General features: G+C 36.4%; 2 protein-coding genes across 4 annotated transcripts; both read left to right on the top strand.

Moving 5' to 3' along the window:
• The first annotated feature begins 1,168 nt into the window (after positions 1–1,168).
• LOC114162350 (E3 ubiquitin-protein ligase RHF2A-like) lies at positions 1,169–6,607 on the top strand. Of its 3 annotated transcripts, none has more exons than XM_028046247.1 (9): positions 1,169–1,351; positions 1,866–2,015; positions 2,131–2,177; positions 2,800–2,862; positions 2,946–3,054; positions 3,156–3,454; positions 4,316–4,417; positions 4,506–4,874; positions 6,310–6,607. In XM_028046247.1, exons 2-8 carry the CDS (start codon positions 1,890–1,892, stop codon positions 4,819–4,821), a joined length of 1,062 nt encoding a protein of 353 aa, XP_027902048.1. In that variant the 5' UTR covers positions 1,169–1,351; positions 1,866–1,889; the 3' UTR covers positions 4,822–4,874; positions 6,310–6,607. The 3 variants fall into 3 exon arrangements, with proteins under 3 accessions (XP_027902048.1, XP_027902123.1, XP_027902197.1); XM_028046322.1 differs by having other exon boundaries at positions 1,818–2,015; XM_028046396.1 differs by having other exon boundaries at positions 1,170–1,351; positions 1,859–2,015.
• Positions 6,608–8,127: 1,520 nt separating this feature from the next.
• LOC114185695 (fasciclin-like arabinogalactan protein 16) lies at positions 8,128–11,123 on the top strand. Its single transcript, XM_028073570.1, has 3 exons — positions 8,128–9,633; positions 10,594–10,715; positions 10,812–11,123. The coding sequence occupies exons 1-2, from the start codon at positions 8,331–8,333 to the stop codon at positions 10,650–10,652; spliced, it is 1,362 nt and encodes a 453-aa protein (XP_027929371.1). The 5' UTR covers positions 8,128–8,330; the 3' UTR covers positions 10,653–10,715; positions 10,812–11,123.
• The last annotated feature ends 563 nt before the right edge of the window (positions 11,124–11,686 follow it).

The raw sequence follows: 11,686 nt of genomic DNA, 5'->3' as shown, positions 1-11,686 counted from the left end.
AAAGTTATTTGTCAGATTGTACATTCCGTATGTCAAAAGATTGACTTCCAAAGCGTCCAATCTAAAAAAAAAATTATATGGGAGTGCTGGAAAAAGTCATGGAGGTGCAGGAAATAACTGTCTAGATATGAAAATTGAAGGCCCATCTTACTTTGATCCGCTACGGAAACCAATTTTTCTGGCCCAAGCTCATATACTCTCTGGGCCTCATATTATTTATTATTTTATTATTAAACTATAAAAGAACCCTCATTATTAAACCAAGTCATGTTAAATATAGGTTTGATAAAATATCAGAAACATATAATCCCAATAATAAAGCACTTAAATATTTTAAAAAGATTAAATTTGATTATATATTACATACAGTAAATATATTTAATATTATTGGTCAATAAATTTTAATTATGACAAAGCCATGATATACGTTGAATACAATTAAACAGTATTATTAAATGTTATATTTATTAAATTATTAAATATAAAAGTGAAAATTTACACCCTTATTTATATATATATATATATATATATATATATATATATTAAAAATATGTTATGAAATAAAAGGTAATTATCACATATACTATCCAATAAAGAATTCAAACATACGAATATAACGTTAATAAATAGATAACTCTATAAAAATATAGATCATATTTTATTTATTTACTTTACAATATGATATAAATTGTCTAATACTTTATTTCTCAATCTCTATGTTTATTATTTTTAACTTCTTATTTTATTTAGTAAATATAATATTATGAGTGTTTAATTTTACTTATAATATATTATCTATTATAGTTATTAAAAATAAAATATTCATGAATAAAAAAATATTTTATTAATAATATAAATACTTCCACTTTTATTATTCAATAAAAATAATCAATACGATAAATCTATTCAGTTTTATGTTAATTAATTTAGAAATCATATAAAGGATAATCTATAAATAACCTGTCAATGCATTGAAATCATGCCTATAAGACTTTTCATTTATGCAATGTAACATATGTTTAGTAAATTAAAAAAAGCAACATTTCAATAAATTGTTAGTGATTAGAATAATAAGAAAATTTAATTTTATGGTACTGTTAATAACTGGAATGGGTGGAAGACAATAGAATGTGGTGGGTATATAAAGCTGAAGAAAGTAAAGTGTTTGATTTTTCATTGGTTGTTTCCCTCTCCGATGCGGTGGGGACAACTCCCATTCCTTTAATTTCCTCATTTTCCCTTATCTCTGATTTCTCTGCAACAATGGATCTCTAGCATTCACCTCTCTTTCTCTCCTCTCTGTGCCTCTCTCCTTATCCTTATTATATTCTTTTACTCCATGCATTCCCAGGTATATTGTTATCCATTCTCTTGCTTTTGAATTTTACAGTTTTTATTTTATTTTTATGAATGTATAAAATGAAAAACGAAATTTTATGCTGCCTCAGATTTTCATCTTATATTCTAAGGGTGATTTGTAAGTTAATGAGTAGATTAAATTCTGTCTGTAAAAAACTGCATTTATTTTTATTATTATTTTTTTTCATGTAACATCATTTGTTTTTTGTTGTACCTTTATTCTGGATTTTTTTTACTGTCATCTGTGTTGGGGATTGTGGTTGGAATAACTATTTGAAAGAGAGAAATTTTGGCAAATTAGAGTAGTAATGTCATGCATTATTTTCTTGTCAGCTTCCTGGTTTATTATGTGACTTTGGGTACAATTTGGATTTTACATTTGCTGATTGAAATGAAATTTGGACAAAGACTAAATTAATTTCCTTTTATGTTTGTCACAACAATATCATGAATTCAAGAGCACCACTGGCACAAGCAAATTATTGCATCTGACTCTAAGGTTTCAGGGTGATATGTAGAAAGTTGTAGAGATGGAAGACAATAAAAAAAGTAAAATGATATCGGCTGTGGCCTTTGTAGAAGGGGGGATTCAAGACTCCTGTGATGATGCTTGCAGCATATGCCTTGAGGAGTTTTCTGCAAGTGATCCTCCAACGGTAATACCTACTTTTGTGGGTCAGAATTCTTGTTTCTCAAATATGTTGAAAAACAAATACGACTTATATGAAAAATAAACTTGCTTACATTTTTTTTTTCTTGTTTCTTTTCCAGCTCACTAATTGCAAGCATGAGTTTCACCTACACTGCATTCTCGAATGGTACATAATATTCATTAGTTTCTCATATGTCTGTGTCAAAATTAAGACTTTATTTGCGTATATTTTTCCCACATCCATCTAACACAGGTTTTACTTTCGTCAATGTCCCATGTGTTAATCTCCTTCAATTTTGATTTCTATTTTGAATATCTTCTTATGCTTAAAACTACTTTTCCCTCCTTTTTCGACCATTTTAACACCAAGCTCAGTCAAATATATCCTAGAACCTTCACATTTCCTTCACCTACTGGTACGGATGCTGGTACATGTGATTTCCAGTCCCTGCATTAAAACATCATCTCCGATAGCTTATAGTGATGGACCATTTTTGGAAGTCATAATTTAATTGACTTCATTGGCAGTATGAATCGATGTTTTGGTTCTCCTGACTTTTGTCAATGTTAAGGCCGTTACCGCTAATTAAGACCGGAAAACCAATTATCTGGTCTATAATTTTTAGTCTGGATTTGAGTTGGAGGAAGGTCTTTTAAATGTAGAAAATATTCCTGTTATACACATATACAATCTTAGTAGTTAATACACTAAAAGTTCTTGTTCTAGTAAACAAAAGAAAATCTGAGAATATACTCTAGCAATTGTTGTTTCTGGCTTTTGTTTCTAGGTGTCAGAGAAGCTCCCAGTGTCCTATGTGTTGGCAATCTATTAGCTTGAAGGATCCTACAAGGTTGGTTATGAATTTGCTTGGAGGATCTGTGATATCATTCTTTTGTTGACTGTGTTATTAAACTTGTATGCATTTTTTGACAGTCAGGAATCGTTTAAGGCAGTAGAGCAGGAGAGGAAGTTGAGAGTTACTACATCAAGAAATGCTTCTCTTTTTCGTCACCGTACATTTAATGATTTTGAAGTGCAGCACGTTAGTTACCAGTCTGAGTGCTGTTTGGTTGTTTTATATCTTAAGCACATTATAGTTCTTTCGTATGTTTATATCAGTGTTTTCTTTTTATCATTTTGCAGTTGCGCATGAATGTAAATGATATTGAGCTTGAAGACCGAATTATTCAACATTTAGCTGTTGCTGCAGCGATGAGGAGAGCAGAGCAACTTGGTCGTAGGGTAGGACGACAAGCTCGTTCATCATCTCATGGTCATCCACACTCGTCAGGGTTATCTAATGAAGAGAAAAATGACCAAACGGGAAGTCCTAATACAAGTCCATCTACTCCAATAAAATCTGACAGATATGGAGTGTTGCAACAGATGCTGCGAGTTCGAACTCAAAGCTCTTCTTCAGCTTCTGGATCTACCAATGATAGGTCATTATGGCCATATTATTTATTTCTTTTCTGAACTCATTCTCCTATCATTGATATTATGTGTTTTAGAATTTAGGGTTAAGGCCTAACTCAACTCACGAAAGTGACTTGTAAGACAAGGATTTCTCTTATCTTATAAGAACTACGTTGACCACATTTCCAGTTGTTGTGAGATCTCAACACACTTCCTCACATCTAAGACTGCTCATATAAAAATTGGAGTGAGGACAAATGTGGGTAGCCAAATAACAACAATGCATTTTCTTAGAAACAGAGCCTGTTAACGAACCTAAGATAAATTCTTATATGCTCTTAGAATTTGAACATAGGACCTAACTTGCAGTGATGAAATAAAAAAATGTAGAATAGACTCTTGTACTTTCTTAGAATTTGGGTTTAACACCTCAAATAGGCTTATAAGATTGTGATTATTCTCACATTATAAGGATTATATTGGTCATATCTTTAGCCAATATGAGATCTTTAAAACATGTTTATTTGGCACACCTTCTCCCTTTATCTCGAAAAGATATAACATTTAATTTGTATTTGTTTATACAAAGGCTACATCTAATCCAATGTTTTGTCATGTCTAGTTGTTGCATTATATTAATTTTAAACTGCTAATTCTTTTAACTCAATTAACGATTTTATAGGAGCTCTTGGTCTCTAACAATATTCTGGATTTCGGTGTAATATATTTCTGTAATAAAATAAAATTTTATTTATATTTTCATAATAGAGTTGAGGTGTGCGCAACAAACATATGCAGGGTAGAGTAATTTACTCAAAATATTTTTTGGGTCATTATTTTTTGCGTGGTCTGATGAAGTTATGCCCTGTGCATTTATTTGCTTGCAGAGGCTCTACTACTCCCTCGTCATCAGTAGATAAAGCAGAGTCATCAGAGTTCCAGTCACATTCTGATTCACTGAGGTCCAGACTCACTGCAGTGTCTGCGAGGTATGATTTTCTAAAATAAAATGGAATGGATGTGCAAGCTTTATTTTTCTAATCAACTCATTTGATATTAACCTATCTTGTGACTTAGATACAAAGAATCAATCTCAAAGGGTGCAAGGGGATGGAAGGAAAGGTTCTTCTGTCGTAGTTGTTCCATGTCAGAACTTGGTTCAGAAACAAGGAGGAGGGAGATGAATGCTGATATTGCTAGTGTATCCCGATTAAAGGAATCCCTTGAATCTAGTGAGAATAGTAAAGCTGTGGGTACTTCTTTGCCTAGTCATATGGAAGATTGTTCCATTGGAGAGGTGAGCAACCACAACGATGTTGAAGTTAGCGGGGAGACCTCTTCACATGATGACAATACTCCACCTGCTTGTTCTGCTACATCACATTTAAATTGAGCTCTTCCTTGTTTCTGTCAATGTATCTTTCCTCAGCATCTCACATTTGAAGGGTAAGCTTTGATATTTGTTTAAATCTTTCTTAAAAGAATCAACTGATCCTACCTTCTGTATATTAACTAAATAACTGCTTTGGTTATTATTATAAATCTCACCAATTAGTAGGGGATACCTTTTGTGCATAGAAGGGGCGAGTCTGCCTTGTACTAGTGGCATTAGTACTTACGAATGTGTTCAGCAGTAATGAAACTATGGATGTCATTTTAATTTTCTCCTATAAGGAATCTAACATAAGATATAATAGTGAGGTAATAATGGGGAGTGAGTAAGGGGGTAAGATGTATTTTAGGGTACAAATACAATTTTAACTCCTTTTTAAAAAACACTTTTATTATAAATACTTTGTATGCTATGGTTATTAGTTAAAGATAAAGATAAAAACACTAAGACTTTTGGAAATATTTCCTCGGGAGAAAAGAATAAGATACTACTTAGGGACGTTCAAGGGCACTGTATCTTCTTAACACCTCACCAACTTTAAACTAATCCCATCTCCATTTTACAACAAGGTTTCTACACATTTATTCCCTCCTCCCTGTTGTAAATAACCAGCCTACCTTTCTATATTCTTTTTTCAACAGTCAGCTAATTAAACAAACTTGGGCCAAACAATTTGCCCATAAATGACTCACCTTGTTCTCAAGGTGAAAGTTCAGGAGCTGCTGTTGTATGAGATTGAATAAATCTCAAGAACCCTCGCCACTGGGCATATCATGCCAATGAATGAGGATTTCTACTTCCTGATTTATTTTTTCCGGGCAATCGGGACTTATTCAGTGTGACTTGTAATTCCATGTCTTCTGTCAATGCCAAAGGTAATAGGTTGAACTACCGAGGAAGGGCAATTGATCTCTAACAATGACATGGAAGACATGGTGAATGGAGCACCTTGTTGGCAGTTGTAATTGCTAAGCTTGCGCGCCAATTGTATTTTGTTTTGTAATTTGATAAGGGCCATAGTACCTTGGTCCCAACTTCTAGTACCTTTTTCTTGCCAAAGTTTTCCTTAGGTAGTGGTGTAGCTTGAGTAGAGCACCAATTTCCTTCCTCAAACTGCACCTCTCTTTTTCTTGGGTCCTTAATAAGGAGAAGTCTTGCTTTATCTGCAACCCTGTATCAAGAAGGCCAAATTAGGCATTCACTTCATGAAAGTTTCTGCAGTCAGCGGTCCTGCGGTCTCCAATTCCATTTTCAGTGCCAATTCAGTTGAATTGGCACCATAATTCACAAGTCACAAATTTGAGGCATTGTTTTCCTCCTATATAATCAGAAAATCAAAAGATGAAACTAGATAATTTTTTGTTGTGTTAGTCCATATGGAACTTCGATTGCATCAGTTATTATCACAAACTTTATGGTGGGAGTAAAGTGTGTGTATGAAACTGTTCATTTTACTAACCCCTTGGTGCGCATTTTATTTTGTCTCAGTTTTTTGACCCCAAAGCTAAATCTCTTCAACATGACAAACTGAGGAGCATACGCCATGGAAATAGTCGCAGCACTTATGTTGAGGTTTGCAGTAAAAATCACCATCAGATAAACAGCTGTGCTTATAGCTAAAAGCTATTGTTTATACGTATATATTTTGTGCCAAACACAGTGAAGGGTTGAACGTGTCTTAAATGTCTGGTGGATGGGATTTTAGATGGACATGTACTATGAACATCAATGTACCTATGGAAGAAATATGTTTTGAAGTTAAAGGGAATTTGTCTTGATTCTTTTACCTTTCGTTTATTTACAAATCGATAATATATGGATGGAGGTGGCAACTAGATTACATGTTTTTTCTGCAAACATCCCAACCTTTTCACATGCATGGTTACTTGCGGTTGCAGTGAAGAACTGTCTGAACAAATTGGTTGTTGCAGTTTCTAATAATTGAAACGATGGGTCAAAGAGTAACAATGTATAAAGTTATCTCAAGGAAAATTTTATTCTTTTTCTGAGATATTCTAAAATGATTTTTACAATTTTTTAAAATAAATATTCACTTTCAATATACGTTTGAAATAATATTGTTCAGAAAGTGAGTGTTTTTATTTATTTAAGAAAAAAATAGATCTTCTCTACCTAATTGTATTTGTTTTTCGTATAGTCAATGGAGTGCATGCAGAATCCTATCATGTTGCATGTATCAATTTTCCTCAACAAAATGGATTATCTAAGTTAACAAAATCGGTTATTTAGTTTAATATAATCGGTGATCTAAATGGGGGTAATCCATCCACTCCTTTTGATGAGAAACACGCATTTGTTTAATCTAAACCCAAACCAAAAATCTCTTTCATATTTCTACAATTTTTTATTTTTGTTAAACAAATAATACATATACAGATATATATTCCTTTTTCCTTTAGCAAACACATTGTCTGAAAGATGAGAAAAAGGGAGTAAGCATAATTTTTGAAGAAAATATTGTTAAATGAGAATTTCTGCAAGAGAGTGCTGATAGTTGTTAGGAGGAGAAATTTGGGAAATGAAAAGCATATGAAAAGAAGATTGGATAGGAAGAGTAATGTTAAATTGAGACGTAATAATCTGGAAGAAGGAAAAAGTTGATGATGAAATTGGATGTGAAGGATTGTAGTAAAAGAGAGGAGAAAAATTGATGGTGGGGTATTATTATAGTAATTTGTTAGTGTGTTGCTTTAGATTTTGCGAATTTTGTGATGCAAGAAAGTTGTAAGATGAGGTGAGGCAAAAGAGGTGGTAGAAGGGTGATTGAAAAGGAAACTGTAAGTCAGAAGTGAACATTAAAATTGACAGAAGAACCACCGGCGGGCGGTGGGTCAGCGTCGGCGTTTTAGGAAGCTTAAAAGTTAAAAACGTAGCCACAGAGTGAGTAGTGACGGTTGAAATTGAAACAGAGAGCGTAGAAATTAATTGAACTCTGTTCCTTTCCCCCGACACCGACACTCTGCCAGACTGCTTCCTTTATCACTCACAATATTCACGTTTCGCGCCTCCTTTTAATAATAATAATATATAAAATCAAACTTCATATTATGAATATTATTCATTAATCATTTAAGATGGAACAACAACAATAATAATTATAATTAAAAAAAGTTATAGCTTACCTCAATTTGTTGAATAATTAGAGTGAAAATAGAAAGTAGTTAGTGAAAGAAAAATGGAGGTGAGAGTAGGGTTCCAGCACATGAGTTGCCGCGTGGTCCCCACGCACAGGCTGTCAAAGAATACTATGCTTATGCTATTCTGTATTGCTATTGCTATGGTGTTGTAGTATTTCATTTGGTTTCAGAGTTCTCATCTCTCTAACCTCAACCATTAAGCAAAGGGAAAAGCATTGAAAGCTGAGAGACAGAGACTCACCAACCATACCCCACTTCCACGCCTCTTCTTCTCTCTTCTCTCACTCTTTCTCCCTCAGTATCATTTCCCCACCAAAACAACACATAAGCCAACACACTTTCTCTCCCTCCATGAGCGCCATGGATTCTTCTTCCATCTATGGCGTCTCCAACTTTTTCCTCCTCTTCCTTCTCTTCCTCCTGCCACTCTCTTCACTCTCCGCATTCCCTCACAACTCTTCCACCACCCCGCAGATTAACTCCAACTCCATCCTCGTCGCGCTTCTCGATTCCCATTACACCGAACTCGCCGAGCTCGTCGAGAAAGCACTTCTCCTCCAGCAGCTTGAAGATGCCGTCGGCAACCACAACATCACCATCTTCGCGCCGCGAAACAAGGCCCTCGAACGCGACCTCGACCCCGAGTTCAAGCGCTTCCTCCTCGAGCCTCGCAATCTTCGCTCCCTTCAGACACTCCTAATGTCCCACATTCTCCCCGCGCGAATCTCCTCTCGCCACTGGCCCGCCGCCGACCGCCGCCACGCCACTCTCGGAAACCACCACCACCTGCATTTAGCCACCAAGCCCTCCGGCCAGATGACCGTCGACGCCGCCGAGATCCTCCGCGCCGACGACGTCGTCCGCCCCGACGGAGTCATCCACGGCATCGAGCGTCTCATAGTCCCCCGATCCGTCCAGGAGGACTTCAACCGCCGCCGCAACCTCGCCGCCATCTCCGCCGTCCTCCCGGAGGGCGCGCCGGAGATCGATCCCCGTACCCACCGCCTCAAGAAGCCCGCCCCGGTCCCCGCCGGCGCCCCACCCGTTCTCCCTATCTACGACGCCTTGGCGCCGGGACCGTCCATCGCGCCCGCACCGGCACCGGGACCCGGAGGCCCGAAGCACCACTTCAATGGCGAGCGGCAGGTGAAGGACTTCATCCACACGCTCTTGCATTACGGGGGGTACAACGAAATGGCCGATATTCTCGTTAACCTAACGTCTCTGGCCACCGAAATGGGAAGGCTGGTTTCAGAGGGTTACATCCTCACCGTTTTGGCCCCAAACGACGAAGCCATGGCGAAGTTGACGACGGATCAGTTGAGCGAACCGGGCGCACCGGAGCAGATTATGTACTATCACATCATTCCCGAGTACCAAACCGAAGAGAGTATGTACAATGCCGTTAGAAGGTTCGGTAAGGTCAGCTACGATACCCTGCGCTTACCCCACAAGGTTCTCGCTCAGGAGTCTGACGGTTCCGTTAAATTCGGTCACGGCGATTCCTCCGCCTACCTGTTCGATCCCGATATTTACACCGATGGAAGGATCTCCGTCCAGGGAATTGACGGCGTTCTTATCCCTCCGGAGGAAGAGGAAGAACGCACCCACCGCACCCCTCCACTTGTCAAGGTTGCCGCTAAACCAAGAAGAGGTATTTTTTTTTTCTTTTTTTTTTAATTTATTTTAGTTTTGCTTGGTGGAGTTTATTTGTGCATTTCATAATAATTATTATCAGTTGTGAGAGAATAATAGGGATTGACTTGGTCTTAGGTAATGGGTGAGTAGTGTTTGGTTGGAGTGAGTTTAGGGTAAAGGTGTTTGGGTTAAGCACTTTTTATTCTGTGTTAGCTAGCAATTGTGTTGAGAAGAGGATCGTGTTTATATTTATGGCATTGAGCTTTCTGGAAAGGGCTGGTGCGGAATAATTCACCGGCACCACGTGTGAAGCCATTGTTGTGTTTTACTTTCCAAGAAGAGAGTTTTAGTGGATCGCGTGTACAGTGAGTCTTCCCTTTTTCTATTGCTTTATCTTTTGGGAGCTGCCTAACTTGTTTGATCAGGTGTTAGTTTCCACTTTGCACGGATCACAACTATTTTGAGTGAAAGTAGAAGAGAAAAGTTTTACTATGTATGAATGTGTTAGGTTTTTTTAGCGGTGAGGTGCTTGGGAGATACGAGAGACGGTGACAAAAAGGGTTGTCTATTGTGTATGAATTGTTCAGTCTGATAGTCTGTCCCTTTGTCTGTGACTAGTCCATGTGATTCGTATAAAAATAATTGGGTGTGCCAAGCTGTAAGCCATATTCTACTTTCCATATTCATCTCATTATTCTACTCACCCACGCCCTTCATTTTCTTCCTTCATCTATTTTATTTACACTGTATAATAATTCTAGTCAACTAAGCTATTGGTTGGATTATCTTTTTTACAATTTAATTGTTTGATACGAATTTGGGTGGGATATATATAACATTCATTTATTTCATTCACTCTCTCTCTCTCTGAATAAATAACTTGTTTTGTTTTTATGGTTTGCATGTGAAAATGTAATGGTTGTTGCCTGGCTATTGGTTGACTTAACATTTTATTTTACCTAAACGCATGTGGCAGGGAGGTTGATGGAAATGGCCTGTAGCATGTTCGGAGCTTTTGGACAAGGATGCCAATGAACTCGTTCTCTCAACTAATCACAAAAAATAATAAAGAGTGGATGTATGTAAACTCGATGAATGGTAAGTGTTAATTTTAGCCTTTGATCTGTTTTATTATTTCCTCGGATAACATGTGGGTGTGTTCTGATTCAGTTTTGGTTGGATTGAATTATGCAGTTGTAGAGTAAATCATTTGAATACAAAGGAAGCATGGCCAGTCTATAATCGGAGAGCGATTACACGGAAGATAGCGAAAACAAATTTTCTGTCATTTTGTTTCATACTGTAATTACATACCATTTTTTTATTAAATTTTTATTTTATGTTGATTCTCCGTCTCTATGGGTAAATAACCGACGCCCCTTCTTGGTTGCCTTTTTTTTTTTTGTTGATTGTATGTATGTGAATCAAGTCATACATAATCTACTTTATTATTATGATGTCTTCCAAATGATTATGATTATTATTATATTATATTATGCCTCAGAATTTCCAACTCGATTTCTTGAGCAGAATTTTTAAAGAAAGAAAAAGAAAGAAGGTATGAAATGGACCTCTGAAGTGAAGTATTCTTTTGTATTTAAAGGAAGAAAGTAAAAGGTTGTGATTGGAAGTGAAGGTGTGGTTGATGAAAGGTAAGGAAAGGAAGTAGGTGGGATTAAATTATTTGGTGAAGAAGAAGACAGAGCAGCTAATGGTCTTACATTGCTGGGCCTCGTTGGTGTCGGTTATTATAATATTCAAGAAAACCCTTTCACGGACTTCCAAATAAATAAAAAAATGTTTCGGTTATCACTTTCATAACATTATTAATGCTTTTCTGTATAATACTAGAAAATCAAGTTTTTCATTTTTTTTCTTTTGAAGAAAACTGTTGACGTAAAAGATAAAAATGTTCATGCGAGTCAGAGGAACATAGAATAAGGATAAATCAGCAACATAGAAAGTAAGAAAATATGAAGAGAAATGTAGATTGTGGTAAATAAAAGCATGAGTTGGAGTCTCTGATTAAAATGTTTGCGTTTATTTGTTTGATGACGAATGACACACGG

The sequence above is a fragment of the Vigna unguiculata genome, chromosome 1 (genome assembly GCF_004118075.2).
Source record: "Vigna unguiculata cultivar IT97K-499-35 chromosome 1, ASM411807v1, whole genome shotgun sequence".
Lineage (NCBI taxonomy): Eukaryota > Viridiplantae > Streptophyta > Magnoliopsida > Fabales > Fabaceae > Vigna > Vigna unguiculata.
This window is presented reverse-complemented; position numbering and strand designations above follow the sequence as displayed.

Excerpts from the sequence above, each read along its gene's own strand:
- LOC114162350 (XM_028046247.1), top strand. The coding sequence starts at position 1,890 with ATGGAAGACAATAAAAAAAGTAAAATGATATCGGCTGTGGCCTTTGTA. Across the intron at positions 2,863-2,945 it reads AGCTTGAAGGATCCTACAAG|TCAGGAATCGTTTAAGGCAG; the intron begins GTTGGTTATGAA and ends ATTTTTTGACAG. Across the intron at positions 3,455-4,315 it reads TCTGGATCTACCAATGATAG|AGGCTCTACTACTCCCTCGT; the intron begins GTCATTATGGCC and ends ATTTGCTTGCAG.
- LOC114185695 (XM_028073570.1), top strand. The coding sequence starts at position 8,331 with ATGAGCGCCATGGATTCTTCTTCCATCTATGGCGTCTCCAACTTTTTC. Across the intron at positions 9,634-10,593 it reads TGCCGCTAAACCAAGAAGAG|GGAGGTTGATGGAAATGGCC; the intron begins GTATTTTTTTTT and ends CGCATGTGGCAG.